The 23,080-nt window shown below is 46.3% G+C and overlaps 1 protein-coding gene across 1 annotated transcript in view; it reads right to left on the bottom strand.

The window, feature by feature from the left end:
• Window positions 1–20,982, bottom strand: part of PHAF1 (phagophore assembly factor 1) — a 59,659-nt gene extending 38,677 nt beyond the window's left edge. The window contains exons 1-3 of the mRNA XM_087728459.1: window positions 20,891–20,982; window positions 18,787–18,911; window positions 3,418–3,500 (exon numbers count right to left, since the gene is read on the bottom strand). Of these exons, the coding sequence (XP_087584585.1) occupies window positions 3,418–3,500; window positions 18,787–18,850 (147 nt within the window). The 5' untranslated portion in view covers window positions 18,851–18,911; window positions 20,891–20,982. The remainder of the gene's footprint in view (window positions 1–3,417; window positions 3,501–18,786; window positions 18,912–20,890) is intronic.
• Between the last annotated feature and the right edge of the window lie 2,098 nt (window positions 20,983–23,080).

A 23,080-nucleotide genomic window follows, 5' to 3' on the forward strand; every position in this document is an offset into this window, starting at 1 on the left:
TGCGCTTGGCAAGCGATGGGAGCGATACCATCCCAATCAAGTGGTTGTCCAGTGTATTCGTCAGAACTGTCATCCTTCGCTTCAGACGTGGTTCGCTAGATGTCAGCACGCCATAAACTACAGGAGAAGGAACTGGGGAAACTGAAACTAAACTTAGTGCCTTCCCGAGGCATCAACTCAACATCCCAAGGTCTCGGGTTTGGGGAATGGAATATAAGGGCTCAGGATCTAGTCTGCTTTTACAAGGACAGTTACCAAAACAATTTCTTTGAATGTGCCTGGACAAATGGGAGATAGCAGAGGAGCAGAACGAGAAAGAGGAAGTTAACGGGGAAGCTTTCGCACGCAAAACCTCAGTTCTGGCTTTGATCTACTGTAACCATTTGGCTTTTCGTAAAAGTATTTGTCAGCCTCTGCTTTGCTTACTTGCTATCGGCTGCCATAGAAACGGGGAGGGAGGGGGCATGGTATTTGGGATGGGAATAAATGATACAGGAGGTGATAGGGAAAAGAGAGTTTTCTTCTCACCTTCTTCTGCGCATGCTGGTGGCCGGTGTTTGGGCCTGGTCAAGGCCAACCGTCCTGCATACCAACATGATGAAACCTTTTAGAGATGCAACCCACATGACACCTTTAGGAGTTGCAGATTGTACACTGGGGTGGGGTCGTTGGAGGGAGGGGGCTGGGTTATCATTTGATATGTACTTCTTCGCGCCTTTCTGGCTCAGATGTTGCTTTACTTTTGCTGCTATCTTTTCATAACCAGTAAAAGTATTTTAATTCCACGAACAATGGAGTTGGGAGTTTTCTTTCTTTACTTTCATTGATGGAGGCACGCCTGACAGTATTCTTTTCAATACACAGGGAGTCGGGAGTCTTCCTTTCCTAGAAGACCAAGTTGGGGCAGGGCTGATATTAAACCAGGCCTGATACTATTTTTGAAACCCTCCAGTGATGGAGTAGCCACAACCTGTTCACACTGTCTGGAAATCTCTCAGTTCTGTGTTGGATCTGTCTTTAATAAGCTTAATTCTTGTCCTGCCCTCTGAATGATTTCAGGGTCTCAGTTATATCATTTGGCCCAATAGGAAAAAGGAGAAAGGAATAATAATCAGAGGTAGGACGAAGAGCCGTAGTCTAAGCAACAGTAAAATAAGAGGCACTAAGGCAGGGGTGTCAAAATTGATTTCATTGAGGGCCGCAACAGGGTTGTGTTTGACCTTGGGGGGCCAAGGTGGGTGTTACCAGGGTGGGCGTGACCAGCTCGACGTCACTCATGTCGGGGGGGGGGAGGGTGTACCTGTGGTAGCCCGAGCGCACTGCTGACGAAACTGTTTTTGTGCTGCTCTGTTTTTGGCTGCCGTGGCTTCCTGAAACCCTCTACCAGTGAAAATGGAGCTTGGGAGGGTTGACCGTGTCCCCCCGTGAGCACCGTTTTCAGCTGCGACTTTTGCTGGCAGACGCACCATGGGCTGGTCCTTTGCTGCTCACGGGGGGGGGGGGGCGCACAGGCCAGATCTAAGCACCTCATGGGCTGGCTCCAGGCCTTGAGTTTGACACCCCTGAACCAGGGCTATGCTCTTATCTGGCTGCAGACTAGGTCACAGTCAGATTTATAGGTAGCCAAGCAAAAGGGAGACATTTGCAGAATTCTCCCATGAAGCAAACTGGAGATGCGTGACAAACGTCCTTATGAGTTTTTCACATTAACAATTATGGATAGACGTTGCTGATTAAACAGCTATCTGTGTGAAGTGGAATAAAGGAGAATAATATTGATGAAGAGAGAAAAAAATTATATATATATATATATATATATATATATATATATATATATATATATATATATATATATATATATATATATATATATATATATATATATATATATATATATATATATATATATATATATAATTTGTGCTGATAAATAAAGGGAGACTAGTATAGATCTATTTTTTCAAGCTATTTAGCTCTCATCAGCTAGCCATACCCTTACTGGGATTTGAACATTTTTCTTAAGCCGGACAAAACCAGTGAACTAAAATTGTCCAACAGAAAGAAAGAAAGAAAGAAAGAAAGAAAGAAAGAAAGAAAGAAAGAAAGAAAGAAAGAAAGAAAGAAAGAAAGAAAGAAAGAAAGAAAGAAAGAAAGAAAGAAAGAAAGAAGGAAGGAAGGAAGGAAGGAAGGAAGGAAAGATAGATTACATCTTTAAACATCTCTAGGAACTGCAATGTAAACATTCCTTCCACTGATGAAGAATTCGAGTTAAGAATACGGCGTATATTTTGTTTTTCTCTTTGGTGGCAGCCTTAATTTTGGTCTGCTAAGAGCAGGGGTCTCCAAATTTGACAGCTGTAAGACTTGTGCACTTTCAACTCCTGGAATGCAACACAAAATGGTTTCCTGCTATTTTATATATATAAATATATAAAGTTACAAAAGGAATGTTAATAACTGTATGTATCTGAAAACAAAATCAGCCAGATACTAAGCCCTGACAAAAATTATGACTATCTATGGCTAAGAATATAAGCTCTTTTCAGTTTCTTTCTTTCCGAGAAGCAAAATCTGTATCACAAGAAAATCAGTGATTCCTAGGTTTTTCTTTTTAAAATCCTCCCCTCCTTTCCTTACAAAACTATAACTGAGTGCAAAACAAAAGCACATTTCAGTCTGGATGAATGGAAGCATTGTGATATTAGACTGCGAAGTGTGAATCTGAAAAAAGGGCTTGCAGCAACTCGAATGAGATTTTAATCATGTATGAACAGTTGTTTCTTTAAAGCGTCAATATGTCTTAAATTCTGCTTTTATTTCTCCTGCTTTCACAGGAGAATGAATTGGTTTTGATTAGATTTGATCCCTGGCGCAACAGTAAATATAAGTTAGATCAGTATCTGTGAAAATCCATCACAATCTCTTGAACAAGGGATTCTCTGAAGCTGTTAAATGTCTTTTTTCTTCCCCATCCAAAAAGTTTAATCATCTTGTTGGTTAACAATCTGTTTCAGAGATCTAGCTGGGAAATTCAGGGATTGGATGCAACTGAAATACTAAATTGTTTTGTGGTGTGCAAAACTCTCTCATTTCCAAATGAAATCAATGACACAAATCAAAGAAACTGATTCAATTCCGCTTCCTGAATCCAATACATTTTCTGGTGGTAAGAAGCTAAATATGTCACCAATCCCTTGGAGCGGCATGGCATGATATGGTCAAAAAAATACTCTTGAATAAAACTAATGATACTTGCACTTATGTACACCTGACACTACGTGAAAGCCACTGTGTTGTTTAAAAACCACATTCCTCAGGATGTGGCAACAGCCAAAAATGTTTAGACATTATATGGACCAACACAAAGACACACAATAACATCATGCAACATAGAGACACCTTCCTCGCCAAACTTACTTGTTCACTGTAGAGAACCTGGATATTTTTTATGATACGGCAGTGTTTCTGAACTATTGCTACAGCCTGAGCCAGCGGCATTCCTGGAGGGGGAAAAATAAAATAAAAGGAAAACAGAGTCAGAAAATTACTCCTGCTTTAATGAGGCTGATGCAAAGGTGTTGGCTCAGCAGAGTACCTGTGGAGCAATATTTGTTCCCTGGGGAAGAACCAGTTGACCCACACAAGCATTTCAACGCAGTGAGTAAACTCAAGCTCCACGTCAAAAATCAGGAAAAGTCACCTGTGTTTTCAAAACAGCAGCGAGCCATAAAATCAGGAACATTTCTCTTAAGCAGGACAAAACCAGCGAACTGAAATTGTCCAACTTAAAAGAAAAAGAAAGATTGCATCTTTAGCCATCTCTAGGAACTGCAATGTAAACATTCCTTCCATTGATGAAGTATTCAAGTTAAGAACACAGTGTATATTTTGTTTCTCTCTTTGGCGGCAGCCTTAATTTTGGTCTGCTAAGAGCAGGGGTCCCCAAACTTGACAGCTTTAAGACTTGTGGACTTCCAACTCCCAGAATTCCCCAGGTTGGCTGGGGAATTCTAGGAGTTGAAGTCCACAAGTCTTAAAGCTGCCGAAGATTGCAGACTCCTGGCTAAGAGGATTTCTGAGTCCAGAGGCTGAAAAGGCTTTTGAGCCAGTAGACGTACTTGGAAATTGTATACAGGCGCAATTGACTTACAACCATTGGTTTAATGGCTGTTTGAAGTGACAATGGCACTGAAAATAAGTGACTTTTGACCATTTTTCCCACTTATGACAGTTGCTACATCCCCACGGTCACATGATCAAAATTCAGCCACTTGGCAACTGGCTCATATTTATGACGGTTGCAGTGTCCCGGGCTCATCTTTTCACGTTACTAACTTAACAATGGCAGGGGTTCCCGTAATAGCTGAGGCAAGAAAGGTCATAAAATGGGACACAACAATTACCTTGCTTAGCAATGGAAACTTTGGGCTCAAATGTAGTCGTAGGTCGAGGCCCACCTGCATTAGAGCCCCTCAGAAAAGGGAGTGGCCATGGAAGCCATTTTGTGAAAGCTCCCACAACATGCTCTCAAAACCTGGGAGTCAGGGAAGTTTTCTCTGCCTGCTTTAAAGCATTTGAAGTCAAAGCTGCATTTTGCCCAAATGTGCATTTATTAAACCAACTGACAAAATTGAATATCTTCATAACTCAAGGCCTTCCAGGAACATTTCAACACATAGTTAAATCTGGCAGATTATGCTGTGGTTTTGTATCTTATTCCATGAAACTTTAATTGCTCAACAGGGTTATCTTCATTATTCCAACTCTACAACTACTAGATTATCTATACGCTGCTAGACAAATTTGTTTTCACCAGCAACAGAAGCCATGCTGGGGAAATTCTGGGAGTTGAAGTCCACACATCTTAAAGTTGCCAAGCTTGTCCCAAAGGTGCTTTTTCAAAAGGTAGCTGGGCTTTCCCCCCACTCCCCTTGGAGAAGTTTCGCTTCTAATCCAAGAAGCTTCTTCAGTTCTTCCATTCTTCACCATGCAGTCAGAACTGAAGAAGCTTCTTGGATGAGAAGCAAAACTTCTTCAAGCCAAAACAAAGTCCAGTTGCCTTTTGAAAACACGATCTGGATGACTGAGAAACACGACAAACACGATCTGGATGACTGAGAAGCTCCACAGACATTTTGCCAAGGTTGGATAGCCGTGTTTTAAATAAATAATGAATAAGCAAGTAAAAAACAACAACTGCCCTCTCTATTTCTTTTGGACTGCGATCTGGATGTAGGACTCTTCCAAAGTTTTGCTTTTTTACTCTGTTGTGGTCAGCAGCTGACAAGCCTAAGATTCAAGCACACCATCCTTCTGGTCAGAGTTTGTGTGTTCACAACTTGAGGAAATCCTTCTTATGTTTGGATGCCCCACCATTCTCCACCCAGGCCCCACCTGAAAGTTAAACTCAGACTTACAGCTCTGTTCAGTTTTGAACAAATTTATGCCCAAACTATTCCATCCAGCTGAAAGCTATTTTTAACACATTTTATTATTTACCAGCTGATAACCCAGCGTAGCCCGGGAGTCAGAGGTGGGTTGCTCCTGGTTTGGCCCAGTTCAGGTGAACTGATAGTAGCGGCGGCGGGAGGCCTGTCACCCACCCAGATGCTTCTGCGCATGCGCAGAAGCGACACACACACGTGCATGCGAGCACAAGCAAACCGGCAGTAAACTGGTTAGGAATCCACCACTGCCGGGAATGGCAACTCCATTATGCTGTACAGAAGAAGCCATTTTAAGGCACAACAGGCTGTATCTTAACAGATCCTGAATCCAACATTATGTCTTACCTCCATAGTATTTGTTTCCAGAGAGGAAGTCATCTGTGTACCTAGTTTGGTTGAAATTGCTTTTAGGCAATTTCATAGTTATGCTGGAACACACACACATACACACACACACGAACATACACACATACACAAACACTGTCCCTAACTAGTATCTTTAAATGTACCAGTGCTAATCTGTTTCTTCTTTCTTAATATATTAGCAATTGCTTAAGCAACTAGTTCAACCTCCATGTAAGCCATGGCTCACCAATCCCATGGTTGGACACACTAAGCCAGAAATCCTGGTTATAAACTCAGATGGCTGGGCTCTCTTCATAGAACACCTGGAGCCAAAATCCATGCCTTACAAAACCACAATGTCTGCAGTTCAAACACAATACCAAGCTGTGAATCGTAGCTTGTGAATTGAAGTGCTTAGATTGTTACTGCATGTAAACCTATAAAAGGAAGATTGTGCCTGTTCCTGAGTGCAATAGGTAAACCCAGGTATGCTATGGAATAAAATGCCCTCCTTCCAGCCCCCCCCCCCCCCCGGCAGAGGGGGGGAATAAACAGGAAATAAGAATATCAAGAGAATACTAACTGAAAAGTAGACATCCAGAAGCATTAGTTTAACTGCATTGGTACAAGCAGCCTTTGGGCACATAATGTGCTAAGAGGCTCAAAAAGCCATATATCACTGTAATGTTGCACGCACGTCTAGTCAAAGCTTACAGCTGAAAAGGGTGCCATATATCTAATGATTCCGCCTTCCCTAGGGCTTGCCAAATGCAATTATAGTTGTGTCTAGCACAGTGTTTTTCAACCTTAACAACTTTTAAGGTATGTGGACTTCAACTCCCAGAATTTTCCCAGCCGGCCAGTTGAACTCCTAATTGCTAAGGCTGAGGAATTATCTCATTGAGGTCTTTACGTTTAAGGAAAAGAAGAACCAGGGGAGACATGATAGCAGAGTTCCAACATTTGTGGGGCTGCCCCAAAGAAGAGGAGGTCAACCTATTCTCCAAAGTAGCTGAAGGCAGGTCAAGAAGCAACGGATGGAAACTAATCAAGGAGCGAAGCAACCTGGAATTAAAGGAGGAATTTCTGACAGTGGGAACAATTAACCAGTGGAACAACTTGCCTCCAGAAGTTGTGGGTTCTCCAACACTGGAGGTTTTTAAGAAGAGATTGGACAACCGTTTGTCTGGAATGGTATAGGGCAGTGATGGCTAACCTTTTCCAGAGCAAGTGTCCAAAGTGTGCACACGCGAACCCCCAAAATGCAATGCATGCGTTTCCACTGCGCATGCACCCCATCCCCACGCATGTGCGCCCCTGGGCCCTGCCTCCCCACGCATATGCACGTGGCCCCCTGAGCATGCGTGCCAGAGACCCGACGACCAGCTGGCTGGAGGGAGGCGCAGGTGCGGTGGAGCTGAACTAGGGTGATAGCTTGCATGCTCAGAGAGGGCGCTACATGCCACCTGTGGCACGCGTGCCACAAGTTCGCCATCACGGGTAGAGGGTTTCCTGCTTGAGCAGGGAGTTGGACTAGAAGACCTCCAAGGTCCCTTGGAGATATTCCGTTAATTTGTTAGTTTTGCTGATTGTGGAATTCTGGGAGTTGAAGTCCACATACACTATATTGCCAAAAGTATTCGCTCACCTGCGTTTCCTCGCATATGAACTTACTGTAAGTGACATCCCATTCCTAATCCATAGGGTTCAATATGACGTCGGTCCACCCTTTGCAGCTATAACAGCTTCAACTCTTCTGGGAAGGCTGTCCACAAGGTTCAGGAGTGGGTTAATGGAGATTTTTTACCATTCTTCCATTTGTGAGGTCACACACTGATGTTGGAGGAATTTACGTGGCCTACCACTTCGTGGCTGAGTTGCTGTCGTTCCCAAACACTTCCACGTTCTTATAATACAGCTGACAGTTGACTGTGGAATATTTAGGAGCGAGGAAATTTCATGCCTGGATTTGTTGCACAGGTAGCATCCTATCACAGTTCCACGCTAGAATTCACTGAGCTCCTGAGAGCGACCCATTCTTTCACAAATATTTGTAAAAACAGTCTGCATGCCTAGGTACTTGATTTTATACCCCTGTGGCCGTGGAAGTGATTGGAACACCTGATCCTGATTATTTGGATGGGGGAGCGAATACTTTTGGCAATATAGTGTATCTTAAAGTTGCTAAGGTTGAAAAACACTGCATTGAGGACTAAACCCTACTAGCATGGCTGGCTGGGGAATTCTGGGAGTTGAAGTCCACATCTCTTTAAAGTCGCCAAAGTTGACAAACATCAGTCTATCATGAAGTTATCCCAGGATCCTAAATCAGCACAAACTCCGCCAAAATAACACATCATCAATAAGTAGGGAGCGAGGCCAATATCCTGATTTCACAGAAGCAGCGGAAAATTTTAGCTTCCCCCAGAAGATTGAATGTTTTATAGCTCTGTCTTCCAATATGGCTCTACGGAAGTGTTTATCACCCAAAGAAAAACAAATGCAGGCTGTGAATTTATGGTCGGGTTTACTGGGTAACTGATGAAATATAAATGAAGGAGAGCAAAACAAACAAACAAACAAAAAAAAAACCCAAATGGTGCAGGAATCAAACATTTCTTTAGAACACTGAATAAAAGCACAGGGAAAAGTCTGTTTCTTTGGTAACTTTATTCCTTAATTAGCTACCGTATGAGTCCATATTTAAAAAAAACAAAAAACACCCCAGAATATAAAACCCAGAACATTACTTGAGACCCCATGAAGCCGGAAGAAAAGAAACAGATGAAATAAAAATTGTAAAGAATGCAAATTATATTTTGGTATCGCCTGTATAATTTTTATGCTCCCCTTGTCCCTATAAAGTGGCCTGTGAGTTATAAATCAAGTGGAAAAATAACTAAAACTTTCAAACTAGGCAGATTGTAATTTTACTCCAATCACGCCCACATATGCAAATCTCAACTGGAGTTGTTTTATTGAAATAAAAGCTGTCTTACGTGCAATTTGTGAATTTTCATTGCACATGAAATATACTGTTCTAATAGTGAGGGTTAACCTTTTCGGGGCTGAGTGGCCAAAGCGCATGCGCGCAACCCCCAAATGCAATGCGAGTGCCCCCCCCCCGCAAATTCCTGGAAGGCCCCCTGCACCAATCTGAAAGCCAAAATGGGGCGCGGGGAGCCTCATAAGGCCCCAAAATGCAACACAGGTGCCCCCTGCACATGCGCCCCATCTCATGCATGCGTGCGTGTCTCCTACATGTGCCTGCCCCCTGCCAGGTGGCCGGGGGGAGGCACTTGCATGCACAGTGGAGCTGGGCAGGGACGACCGCTGGCGTGCCTGCAGAGAAGGCTCTGCATTGCCACCTGTGGCATATGTGCTAAAGGTTCGCCATCAGGGTTTTAATATAAGGCTCCCAAGAGGCCGCTTGTCTAATGTGCGGGACAAGACGCTGATTTCTCTTCTTTCTTAATCAATTGGCTTGTTTGATGGGTACCATCGATCAGTGCCATCTTAGGCAAACCATTTTGAGTACTGTATTTTTCGGACTATCAAGACGCACCGGAGTATAAGACGCACCAAGATTTGAAGAGGTAAATTTAAAAACAAATTTTTTTTGCACTCTGCAGGCCTCCCAAACCCTCTGCACACCTCAGTTTTTGTGAAAAGCAGGGCAGGCAGAGTTTGAGGGGCTTGCAAAGTGCTCCTGGGGGCTGGGGCGCGCAACAACGAACAAAAAACAGCCCGTTTGTGCCCACCTCTGTCCCCAGGAGCACTTTGCAAGCCTCCCAAACCCTCTGCATGTCCATTTTTGCAAAGGGGGCGGGGTTTCGGGAGGCCAAAAATGCTGTATTCAGTGTATAAGACGCGCCTAGATTTTCACCCTCTTTTTGGGGGGAAATGGTACGTTTTATACTCCAAAAATATGGTAAAAGTACTCTGTGTGTTTGTGTGTATGTGTGTGTGTAAATAATAGATATAGATAGATGGAAGACAGATAAATATACCATTAACAGACTGACTGATTCAAAGTATTGATTCCTTGTTTAGCCCATGCGTTCCAGTAGAACACCTTTCCCCACTACTTTCAAATGTGGGTTATCTTAATTTCTTATGTGATTTGCAATCAAAACACATCTGCTTATTTGTCAATGACCAAATACGTCTGACAACTTCATTGCTGTAAAACTTCCAATATATTCCTGAGGCAGAATTTTTCTCCAGAAGGAATCATTTGTCAAAGTATTTGTTCTAAAAGAATATTGATACGAAAATAAAGGCCCAAGAATATTATTGAAAATCTGGTACGTTAAAGTCAACTTCATTATGAGGTGGCCTTAGTTTGGCGAAAGATATTTAAGGGTTTAGGTAAAGGTAAAGATTCCACTCGCACATATGTGCTAGTCGTTCCTGACTCTAGGGGGCGGTGTTCATGTTCGTTTCAAAGCCGAAGAGCCAGCGCTGTCCGAAGACGTCTCTGTGGTCATGTGGCCGGCATGACTAAACAGCGAAGGTGCACGGAACACTGTTACCTTCCCACCAAAGGTGGTCCCTATTTTTCTACTTGAATTTTTACATGTTTTCAAACTGCTAGGTTGGCAGAAGCCTGGACAAGTAACGGGAGCTCACTCAGTTATGCAGCGCTAGGGATTCGAACTGCCAACCTTTCTGATTGACAAGCTCAGCGTCTTAGCCACTGAGCCACCGCATCCCTTTATTTAAGGGTTTAGTTTACCCTAATAAATTTTCTCAGCAACTTAAAGTATCTTATTGCAATTAATACTTTAAAAGTTGGAAGGCCTCTCTGCAAGTTACGCTAAAAAACCAGAGATATTGGAGAACAATTTCTGTTAAGTGTTTTGCACAGCGGATTTGTGGGAAACAAACAAGACACTTCAAGTCAAGTGTTGACCAACCCATCTTAAACAAAACTTGTATGCAACCCTCCATAGCCAAACCCAGTTCAAGGGTTAAGAAAAATATTTTTCCAAAGTTGACTAAGTAACTCAGTCAGCTGCAACTTCCTGGTGTTTTGCCCCCATTTCTTAAGGAAGAATTTCATTGTGATGTTTGCAAGGTGCAACTGTTGCAATGACACACAGGAACCAGGTTGCAATAACAGAGGGATAGAATCAAGATAAGGGAGGTACTAATACCACTCTATAAAGCCTTAGTAAGATCACACCTAGAGTACTGCATCGAGTTATAGTCACCACACTATAAAGAAGATGTTGAGACTCTAGAAAAAGTGAAGAGGAACCAGGATAATGAGGGGATTGGAGGTTAAAACACACAATGAACGGTTGCAGGAACTGGGCCTGGCTAGTCTAGGGAAGAGAAGGACCAGGGGAGACAGGATAGCAGTCTTCCAATCTTTGAGAGGTTGCCACAGAGAGGAGGTCAACCTATTTTCCAAAGCACCGGCAAATGCACAAGGAATAATGGATGGAAACTGAGCAAGGAGAGATTCAACCTGGAAATAAGGAGGAATTTTCTGACAATGAGAACAATCAACCCATGGAACAGAAGTTGCCTTCAGAAGTTGTGGGAGCTTCATCACTGGAGGCTTTCAAGAAGAGACTGGGCTGCCATCTCTCAGAAATGGTGTAGGGTCTCCTGCTTGGGCAGGGGGTTAGACTAGATGACCTACAGGATCCCTTCCAACTCTGTTAATCTGAATCTATCTCAGACGATCAAAGGCCTGGAGATTAAAACATATGAAGAACAATTGCTGGAACAGGGCCTGGCTAGTCTAGGGAAGAGAAGGACCAGAGGAGACAGGATAGCAGTCTTCCAATATTTGAGGGGCTGCCACAGAGAGGAGGGGGTCAAGTTGTGGGAGCTTCATCACTGGAAGCTTTCAATCCATGCAGATTACATCAATCCATTAACAGTTAATTTTCCAGGACGCTCGCTCTGACCCTCTGTCAAAGTGCCAACTGTCCGAGACTGAATTTCTCTAAATGCCTCTAAATTGCAGCATAATGCCAGCAGAATTTATACCAGGGTTGATGGGCTAGAATGAACATTTCCCTGAGCTTCCTGGTTTTAGTAACCATATTAGTGTTTAGTTAATATTTTTGGTCTTTGACCGTAACAAAGAACTGAAGCTGCTCTTGTTAATGATAAAGTCAAGAGCTGGTAGGTAGGTTTATAACCTGCAACCAGGGAAGCGGGGAATTGTGGACTCTTTCCATCCCAACCAGGCACAATTCAGACTACAGGTAGTCCTCGGCTTACAACAGTTCATTTAGTGACTGTTCAAAGTTACTGTTCTGACCGAGGTTTCCTGAGAGCATGAAGCCAACTCCTTGTCCCGACAAAAAACCCTTTTAGTAATTGACTGTGAAATCTGCTCCTTCACATCCAGCAGAGTCTTTCAAGGGAGGGTTTACAGTCACAGACCTTATCTGGCTTAGAGAGCTGCAAGGCCAAAATCTGCAGAACTTGGCAAGGAATCTCGGAGAGTCACGAACCAATTAAGCAAACTAATTGTCTCCTGCAAACTCCACTCCCCCTTCCCCCCTCTTTTATTTCCTCTGGGAGGGGCCATTCATCATCTACCTGTGGCCTTACTCCCAAATCGAACCCTTTTCTTTAGCTGTTCCCTTTGTCTGGCAACTCTGTGCATGGCCATACAGGGAATAGGCTCCAGCTGTTCCTCTGCCTCACCGCTGTCTGACTCTGAAGGCAGCTGATCACTGCCAGACGCCTTGGCCCCATCTCTGCCTTCTCCGAGCCTACCCCAGTCTCCAGGATTGGCCCATGATCCTCCCCAGCCTCCTCAGTGTCCGACTCTGCTGCCAGCTCTGCTGGCCACAACATGTGCAACTCCAGGAAAAGAAACGTAACCTTGAGTGGCAAAACAGGTGCCTCTTGTGTGTTGCATATTCCTGAACCGTCTCTTTTTCCTTGAAACCACAATGTTGCACAGCCCTAAACGACAACCTATTGCTGTCCAGCTATTGTTTAACTCATGTTCCTCAAACTGCCTTTCCTGAGAAACCTCTCATTATTTAGCAAAAGGGTTTTCCCAACAGGAATTTAAAAATAAATAAATTCCATGAGTAAAATCTTTCTACACCTGGCTTCCCTATCCTTGAGATCATCCAAGGCCTTCCACAGCTTGACTACAACTCCAATACAGGTAGTCCTCAACTTATTATCACAATGAAGGCCAAAAACTTCTATGCGCAGACACTGACGTGGGCATTGATGCAGGCATTCACACAAGCATGCACGGACATTCGTGTGGTCATGCGTGGATATTTGCATTGGCATTCACGGACATTCGCCTTGGCATGCGCGGACATTTGTGTGGGCATGCACAGACATTCATGCGGACATTCGCAGGCATTTGCATGGGCATGCGCAGACATTCGCGCGGACGTTCGCATTGGCATTCATGGACATTCGTGTGGGCATTTGCGGACATTTGTGCGGGCATTCAAGAACATTCCTGCAGGCATGCGAAAAGCATTCGCGGGCGTGTGCAGACATTCACACGGGCATTAGTGGGCATTTGTGCGGGCATTCACGGACATTCACACGGGTATTCGTGGACATTTGCACAGGCATGCATGGACATTCATGTGGGCATGTGCAGACATTCACGCGAGCATTCACGCAGACATTTGTGCATGGACCTTCACGTGGTCATTTGTGGACATTCACGTGGGCATTCACGCAGGCATGCGTGGACATTCGCTTGGGAGCCCGTTTTTGCTGGCAGAGCGCTCATGCTGCCACAGGCGCCCCGGACATGAGTGTCATCAACACACCCCTGGCCCTGGCCATGCCCTCCCTTCCGAGGTAAACACAACTCTTTTGCGGCCCTCAGTGAAACTGATTCTGACACTGTTGTTCCAGGGGTGGGTTGCTCTTATAGTCGCTATCGGTTAGGCTGCTTGTGGCCTATTCGTGCATGCAACCTGATGTGCACTGAGCACGCATGCACACTCCACCACCCCTGCGACACCCAGCTGCTCGTCGGAGGTCGCGCAGGCACTGCACGCTGTGCGCCCGTGTGCAATTGACCTGATTGCTTCCAAAACAGGTATGGAATGCGGTCAGGCGGGTGGGCCAAATAAGCCAGTGTAGTGGTACGGTGGCTGCTGCTCGCGACCACTATGGGTACGGCCATACTGGGCCGTACCGGCTGGAACCCACCACTGCCCTGTTTTAAGTCTAAGGTTACAAATTGAGGACTGCTCGTACAACTTTTATCTTGAATTCGCTGGAGTTTATGCAAGTTATAAGGTTATGATTAAAATATGCTCTTTGATGCAGGGTCTCTGCACTTATCTTTGGAAAAGTACGGGTAATCCTCGATTTACAGTTCATTTAGTGACCAAAGTTACAACAAACTGAAAAAAAGTGACTTGTGACCATTTTTCACATTTATGACCATTGCAAACATCACACGATTTACATTCAGATGCTTGACAACTGACTCCCATTTATGACGGCTGCAATGACCCAATGTCCAGTTACAAATGGGGCAAGGTTCACTTTACACCTGTTTCGCTTAGCAACAGAAATTTTGGGGTCGTAAGTAGAATAAATAGAAAAAGGTTCAGCCAAGTCCGGTCCGTTTAGAACCACAGGAAAACCAAAACCGAGGCATATATTGCCACTTTCTTTGCCAAGGGATAAAACCCCAAATCAGCTTCTTTTATTCACAGCACATCGGTGCTGATCATCGCAGAAGCATCATAGAAAAGCAAGCAGTGATTAAAATGCAGGCCAAAATAGAACAATGCGTATGAAATTAAAATAGGATGCTAAGCGAATAAAATGCCCCCCCCCTTGTTTTTCTGGAGCTCAAGAGACAAGGGAGTAGGGAGCAGGAAATTACTCCGTTTTAACATTTTGAGAAAAGCTTCAGCGTAGATAAATATGGGAGAAGATGATCCATGAATAATTCTGGGAGTTGGAAGTCCACCCATCTTAAAAGATGCCAAGGTGGAGCAAACACTGCCCTGATGCAATTCATCGTGAGTAAACCCAGAAGTTACAACTGGGTGGGAGGACTTCACTCCACGGTGCAGTTACTCCCTCCGCCTTTGGCTGACGAAGTGAAGAAATGTAGGGATTTAAGGCAGCCTTCACCAGCAACCTGTGCAAGAAGAGCGTTCTGTTTGACTCATGGATCTAACCCACCCATTGTGGCAAGAAAGGTCTTAAAATGGGGCAAAACTCACTTAACAACAGTCTTGTTGAGCAACAGAAATTTGGGGCTCAGTTGTGGTAAGTTAAGGACTACCTATATTTTATTCTTTGTTGACTCTCCAGAAAGTCGGGGAAGAAAAAATAAATGCAAAGTTTGGTCATTAAGTTGCTTTTCGATCTCCGTTGTAACTGCAGTTGGTCACTAAACAAGGACAACATGTATTTGATTAGCATTTCACTTCACCTCCATGAAGTTCCCAGAAGACACGCTGGGCATGAAAATAATCCAGGTTTCAAAGCGACACAATAAGAAATTCTGGTATGCAAATTCAATACTGAGACCAGACCAAACCAAAACTCTATTTGATTCTTTCAGTTGTGGGGTTTCTAAAATTATTTTTCGTCTTGTTTTTCTCTAAAACAAACCATGCATAAAGCTATAGATAGTCCTCGACTCATGACCACAATTGAGACCAACATTCCTGTGGCTGAGACATTTGCTAAATGAATTTTGCCCCATTTTACGACCTTTTTTTGGCAGAGTTGTTAAGTGAATCAATGCAGTTGAAAAGTTAGTAGCCGCGGTTGTTAAGTGAATCTGGCTTCTTCCTTGTTGATGTTGCTTGTCAGAAGGTCGCAAAAGGGGATCATATGACATACACACACACGGGACATAGCGACGGTCACAAGTATGAACCAGCTGCCCAGCATTGAACAGATGACCAGATGCAGCGATGCTACAAGAGGTGTAACTATGAAACATGGTCATAAGTCATAAGTGCCGTTGTAACTTTGAAGGGTCATTAAACAAACTGTTGTAAATCGAGGACTACCTGTATTCCATTTTGTCTTTTAAAGAGCCCTAAGAAGCTACGGATACCGGCCAGGTCAAGAATACTCAGAGTAACACCTTTGCTTTTTTTTCAGATTTTACATCCAGTGTTTTAAGTTTCAATATTTTAATTTTTATACCACCCAGAATCTCTAAATTTGATCAGTGTCACAAAACAAAACAAAACACTTGAATCCACTTGGGTTCAAGTGAAACGATCTTTCTCACGGGCTGGGGAATCTTTTTGGAGATTTTCTTTTTTTCAGATTTTACATCCAGTGTTTTAAGTTTCAATATTTTAATTTTTCTACCACCCAGAATCTCTAAATTTGATCAGCGTCACAAAATAAAAAAAAACAAAGGTGGATTTGAATTCACTCGGGTTCAATGGGGAATCTTTTCGGAGTCAGGATCGGAGCGCTCCTTCTGCCTTTCCATCCTCAGAAGCTGACCAAGAAAGTTGATGACGAAGATTGAGTAAAACTCACACGCGCTCTTCCTCAAAGGCTCCCAGCCCAACAGCTGTTGCCCAACCGCTTCTTTGCCAACCTGCTCCCGTGTCTCCTTGGCATCCCGGCTGCCAGCTTGCCAGCGTCTCTCCGAAATACGGCACCCAGAGCAGAATGTGGAAAAACACCCCACCTCTTTTTAGCCTGGGCTTCCCACAGGGCCACATGCCAGGTGATCTGAGCAACACCCATGTGATGGCTGATACATGTTGCTAAACACGCCAGAGTCCCGAAGCCAAACCAAAACAGAACACGACCCCTTTTAAGGACACACCAAGAGAAGGCAGGAAGCATCTTCAAAGACGGAACAGAGTTTTGCAAAAGGAAAAGGGCTAAAAAAAAACACAAAATAATATCCTTACTCTGGAAGCAGGATAAGCTCTCAGTGAGGTGCTAATTTACTACAAGCAGGCAGGAAAGATGCCAGAACATGCCTCCTGCTCAGCTTTCCTTTGTAGTCCTCGACTTACAACAGTTCATTTAGTGACTGTCCAAAGTCAAGGAAAAGCAACTTGTGACTGTTTTTCACACTTACGACCATTGCCATAGCCCCATGGTCACATGAGGCTCACATTTATGAGCACTGCAGTGTCCTGGAGTCATGTCATCTTTTTCGCGACCTTCCGACAAGCCAGGTCAGTGGGGAACCCAGATTCACTTAACAACCTTGTTACTAATTTAACAACGGCAGTGATTCACTTAACAACTGTGGCAAGGAAGGGGCAAAGTTCGCTGAACCAATGTCCCACTTAGCAACAAAAATTTGAGCTTAACTGTGACTGTCAGTTGAGAATTACCTGTATTTCAAAGTACATTTCAAATGTATATGTGTGTATATATCTATATATATCTATATATATCTACAGTACATATCTATATATCTATGTGTACACACACACACACACACACACATATATGCTTTAAAAACTGTTGTGTTGGATCTCCACTTTGCAAAACTCTAAAAATGGGGATGTTTAAGCAACTTTTCTCAAGCTTAAGACATTTTAAGCTGATGGACCAACCCCCAGGATCCCCCAGCCGGCCATGCTACCCTGTTTCCCTGAAAATAAGATCTCCCCGGATAATAAGCTCCGTGGCACGACAAAACGGCGCTAGTCAAAATCGCGGTGATAAAATCGCGGCACTAAAGCCGCGATGTCATCACTGCACGTCATAACCGCCGCGACAATAGCGCGGCAACAGAAGGGCGCTTTAAAACGGCGCCGCGGCAGAAAGCTGACTTCAATTAAGGTAAGGGTTAGGATTAGGTTTAGGGGTTTGTTTTAGGGTTACGTTTAGGGTACTGAGTGCTTGGGAATGCGCGATTTTGCCCTCCGCGATTATGTCATCGCGGTAGGGTCGCGTTTTTCCTTAGCGCTTAGAACGGCGCGAATTAGTCTTCGCGCTTATGTCTCCGCGGATAAGGGCTTCACGGATTTGTGGTGGAACCAATAAGCCCAATTGGGCTTTTGAATGCATGCATTAAAATAAGCCCTCCCCCCAAAGTAAGCCCTCCCCGGAAATATTGTAACACATCAGTAGCCATGAAGTGACCACACTTGCCCCCTCCTCCACCTCCTCCTCCACCTCAAAAATAGTAAGACTTCCCCCAAAATAAGGCCAAGTGATTATTTCGGGGGGGGGGGGGGGGGATAATAAGATCATGTCTTATTTTCGGGAAAACATGGTATGAATTCTGGGAATGAAGTCCACCTAGCTTAAAGTTACTGAAATTGAGAGAGATTGGTTTAAATCGATTTCCCAGTTGCAATGTTGCAATGGATGGTTGTGAAGGAAGGCTGAGCGCCTAAGAATGGAGATCTTTGAAATCTGGTGCTGAGAAGACTCCTGTGAGTCCCTTGGACTGCAAGGTGATTCAACCGGTCAGTCCTAGAGGAGATCAACCCTGACTGCTCTTTAGAAGGCCAGATCCTGAAGAGGAAACTCAAAGACTTTCGCTACCTGATGAGAAGGAAAGACTCCCTGGAGAAGAGCCTCATGCTGGGAACGATGGAGGGCAAAAGAAGAATGGGACGGCAGAGAATGAGGTGGCTGGATGGAGTCCCCAAAGCAGTAGGCATGAGCTTAAATGGACTCTAGAGGATGGTAGAGGACAGGAAGGCCTGGAGGAACATTGTCCATGGCGTCGCGATGGGTTGGACACAACTTTGCAACTAACAATAACAAATCAATTACTAACCATAAGCTTCTAAACAGCACTGGAGATGAATCTTCCCCCCACATTAGATGGGTTGGTTTTGAATCTGAGATTCCCTTGACCCTCAGTTGGTGCCATGTTGGTAGTGTATGATGGGATTGAAGTCCACCCCAGTAAAGAAACATGATAATGTTGGGTCCAACGAAGGCTTCTCCCAACCTTTATTCTTTTCCTAATTCTGGGAGAAAACGAATTCTTCTTCCCACTTTTCCCCACTAATCCTGGGAAGAAAGCCCCATAGGACAGGGATCCGGTACTTACCCAGGGTGAATTCCCATTGTTCATTCCCAAGAGATCGTTCCGGAAGCACTTCTAAATCTAGCATTGGTTTAAGCAGAACGGCCCGGCTGCCCTTCGCTGCTTCCCGATGTGAACCGTAGTTCGTCCTGACCGACGGAGAGAAAAGTCGGGTTATCCTCTCTTCTCATTTTCAGGTCTCACCCCAAAGCCAAGGGATACAGCTCAGAGAGCGTCCCTTCATTCCCATTTCTGTCCTGGGAATCCTGTGGATCCTTTCTTCACAATAACTTTCCTTTCCCCCCCCTTTAAGATCCCTATTTAAAGAGCAGGAGAAAAATCCCCAAACTCTTTAAAGATTAAATAGCTTGCAGCAGGGCAGGCAAATCCCATAATATTCCTCTCCTTCATGGATACTCAGACACAGGGATTGCGTTCACAAGTGACAGGCAGATAATCTGGCTTGTTTGTTCTCTGCTTTTCCTCACTCACAGACACACAGTCCCTTTTGTCCCTCTGCCAGGAATAAAAGTGAATCTAATCGATTGCTCGCCTGCCCTGCCTGCCAAAGTTTGGGATAATCTTTTTCCCAGTCATGGACATACCCTGAAACCAAAGAGGGATTTCCCCAAGAGGCAAAAACAAAACAAAACCCCCAGTGGGCCCAAATTGCTTTGTGGCGATGTTCGCAAGACCATGTGAACCCACAAGTCCACGTCTTGTGGCAATCCAGGGAAAGGGGCAGATTCCACAACCCCCTGGGCGTGTCCAGAGTGAAGGGGGGCGAGGACCCTGACCGTCTTCAAAAAGTCCTGCAACTCCCCCACCCCAAAAAGATAGTGTTGGAATACAGGTTCCAGCAGCCTGCCTGAGACGGGGTGGGGTGGGAGAGGGAGAAGGAGAGAGGAGGGAGAGAAAGAGAGGGAGGAGCGAAAGAGAAAGGGGAAGTGGGGGAAGAGAGGGAGAGATAGAGGGAAAGAAAGAGAAAGAGGGGGGGAGAGAGACAGTAAAACAGAGGGGAAGAGAAAGAGAGAAGAGAAACAGAGGTGGAGAGGGAAAGGGAAAGAGGGAGACAGAGAGAAAGAGTGTGGGAGAGAGAAAGAAAGGGAGGGAGAAAAAGGGGAGAGAAGGAGATAGAGGAAAACAGAGAGGGAGAGAAAGAGAGGTGGAGAGGGAGAGAAAGCGGGGAGAAAAGAAGAAAGAGGAAAACAGAGGGGGAAAGAGAGGGAGAGAAAGAGATAGAAGGGGAGAGAGAAAGAGAGAGGGAGAGAGATGGAGGGAGAGAGGGAGGGGGGAGAGAAGGAGAAAGAGGAAAACAGAGGGGGAGAGGGGGGAGAAAGAGATAGAGGGGGAGAGAGGGAGAGAGATGGAGAGAGAGAAAGAGAGGGGAAGAGAAGGAGAAAGAGGAAAACAGAGGGGGAGAGAGAGGGAGAGAGGGGGAGAGAGGGAAAGAGAGAGGGAGGGAGAGAGGAGGATGCTGGGAATTGTAGTTCCCCAGACCTGGAGGACCACTCTTCTCTCCCATGAGAGGGAGGGGGGATGCTATCTGTGGGGCTAATCCCCTCCTGGTCTCATTGTGTCTCAGAAGGGACAATAGCCCCCTCCCCCACCCCCAAGCCCACACAGAGGCCCAGGAAGGGCACCCCACCCCTTGATTTATGTAAGCATTATGGGGGCTGCTTCACTCCAGTGGACCTCCATCCCTAAATAAGAGTCTGCATAAGACATGACCCCCTATTATGGGGAGGGGGGCTGGCTTTGGATCCGGAAAGGCCCCTCCACCACCACCCCGGCTTTCCCCATCAAGGCTGGGGGCTGGCTGGGAACGATGGAGTGTGTAGTGCGAGGCTGGGGGAGCGTCCTCTCCCTTGCGGAGGGGAGAAAGGAGCAGACCCCCCCCCGAAGCCCCTTCCCCTAGGGACCACCCCCTCCCTTTCTTCCTCCTCCCGGCGCCCCCCGCCCCAAAGACGCCCTTCCTTGGGGGAGGGGGGCTCCTTCTTGCAGCCCTGCAAAGGCGCCGGGGGAGCCGGGGGGGGACCCTGGCCCGCCCTCGCCCCCGGCGGCGCCCTCCCCTCCCTCCCCGGGGGTCGCGGCTGTCCGGGGAGGGGGCGGCGGGGCTGCGACTCACCTCACTTGCGGCTGCCGCAAAAAGCATGAAAATCACCGCCGCCGCCGCCGCCAGCCCAGCAGGGGAGGGGAGGGGGAGGGAGGAAGAGGAGGGGAGGGAGGGGCCGCGCCTGCGCGCTGGGGGCCCGCCGCGGCGAGAGCCCCGCCCGCTCACAGGGCCGCCCCGCCTCCACCCCTCTCCCGGGAGAACTCTGCGCATGCTCAGAGGTCTCTTCTCCACGGGGCGGGGGGAAAGAAGCTGCCTTTTTTCCCTCTGTCCCTCCCGGCTGCAATCTCGGGGGAGAAGCTCTCTGCACGTGCTCAGGGACACCTCCGCTTCCTCCCTCCCGGGGCAGAACTCTGCACGTGCTCAGAGGCCATCCCATCTATTCTACCCACTGTAAACGGGACTGCTCTTCCCCCCCCCTTTAAATCTCGAGGGAGAAGCCCTCTGCACGTGCTCAGGGGGGGGTCTCTTCACCACGGTGGAAAGGAGGCTGCTTTCCTTCCCCCCCCCCGCGCTGCAATCTCGGGGAAGAAGCCCCCTGCACGTGCTCAGGAGCACCTCCGCCTCCTCCCTCCAGGGAGAGAACTCTGCACGCGCTCAGAGGACATCCCATCTATTCTACCCACTGGAAACGGGGCTGTCTTTGTTTTCCTGCAATCTCGTTTGGGGGGCGGGCGGGGAAAAAGACCTCTTTGCACGTGTTCAGAGGTGTCTTCTGCACGGTGGAAAGGAGGCTCCTTTTTTCTCTCCTGCAATCTCGAGGGGGAAAGCCCTCTGCACGTGCTCAGGGACACCTCCGCCTCTTTCTTTCCCCCCTCCCTCTGGGGGAGAACACTGCGCGTGCTCAGAGGTCCTCCCATCTCTTCTCCCCGGTGGAGAGGAGGCGCATTCCCCCCTCCCTGTAATCTCGAGGGGGGGGGAGCCCTCTGCACGTGCTCAGGGACACCTTCCCCTCCTCCCTCCTGGGGGAAAACTCTACACGCGCTCAGAGGCCGTCCCTTCTACCCACTGGAAGCAGAGCTGCTCTTTCTTTTCCTGCAGTCTCGGGGGGCGGCGAGGGAGGGAGAAAGACCTCTCTGCACGTGCTCAGAGGCGCCCCACCTCTTCTCCCCTTTTGGAGAGGAAGCTCTTTTTTTACGGTCCCGAAGCGGGCAGGAGAGGGGAAGACGCGATCTGCACGTGTTCAGAAGCTTTCTCTTCTTTCCTCCCCTCGGGGGGGGGGGGTACTGCTGGAGAGTCCGGGGATAAGAGGACTTGGGGTGACTCCCTTTACTCGCAGAACAGGGCAAGGGTGGGGACTGAAGGAACTCTGCACTCTCTCAGAGGCATCTTTGCTCATGCTCTTTCGCCTTTGGGGAAGTTGACTGGAAGTTGGAGGAAGGAAGGAGAGAGAGGAAGGCAGGCAGGGAGGAAGGAAAATACTAGAATCACAATGCAATAAGAATATTAAAGTAAAACGTGGAACCACTGAAGAAAGCTAGAGAACTTTGGATGTCTGGATAGGTGAAGCTTCTGGAGATACAATTCTGATGCAATTTGATTAACAGAGTTGGAGGGGACCTTAAAGGTCATCTAGTCCAACCCCTCATCCAAGCAGGAGACCCTACACCATTTCTGACAGATGGCAGTCGAGTCGCTTCTTGAAAGCCTCCAGTGATGAAGCAACCACACAACTTCTGAATAACAATAATAGAATAACAGAGTTGGAAGGGACCTTGTAGGTCATCTAGTCTCTTCTGGAAAGCCTCCAGTGATGAAGCTCCCACAACTTCGGAAGGCAATGTCGGTTGATGGTTCTGTCAGGAAATTTCTCAGAGAAAGATCCAGGGTGGATTGAAAGCTCTGGAATTGCACCTCTGCATAGCGAAAGGCTGCCCTTACTGAGTGAGCCCATGTTCTGTCCGTGCAAAACCTCTTTTAACCATCAATTATCCAGGTTAGGCGCAGCATTTCTCGAACTTGGCAACTTGAAGAGCCGAAGAAGCTTCTTGGACGAGAAGCGAAACGTCTTCAAAGAAAAAACAAAGTCCAGTTTGCCTCTTTTGGGGAGGGGGGAGAAGCACCTTTGGGTTGTCTGCAATTGAACCCCATACTAATTTGGGGAATTCTAGAAGTTGAAGCTCCCACATCTTAAATTTGTCAAGTTTGGAGAAAAAACACTGCTGCACACGAAGACAGAATACGACCAAGTCAAAGAAAATTGAC

This window comes from Thamnophis sirtalis, unplaced genomic scaffold, assembly GCF_051295495.1.
Source record: "Thamnophis sirtalis isolate CommonGarterSnake01/CBP01778 unplaced genomic scaffold, rThaSir2_p1.2 scaffold_14, whole genome shotgun sequence".
In the NCBI taxonomy this organism is placed as follows: domain Eukaryota; kingdom Metazoa; phylum Chordata; class Lepidosauria; order Squamata; family Natricidae; genus Thamnophis; species Thamnophis sirtalis.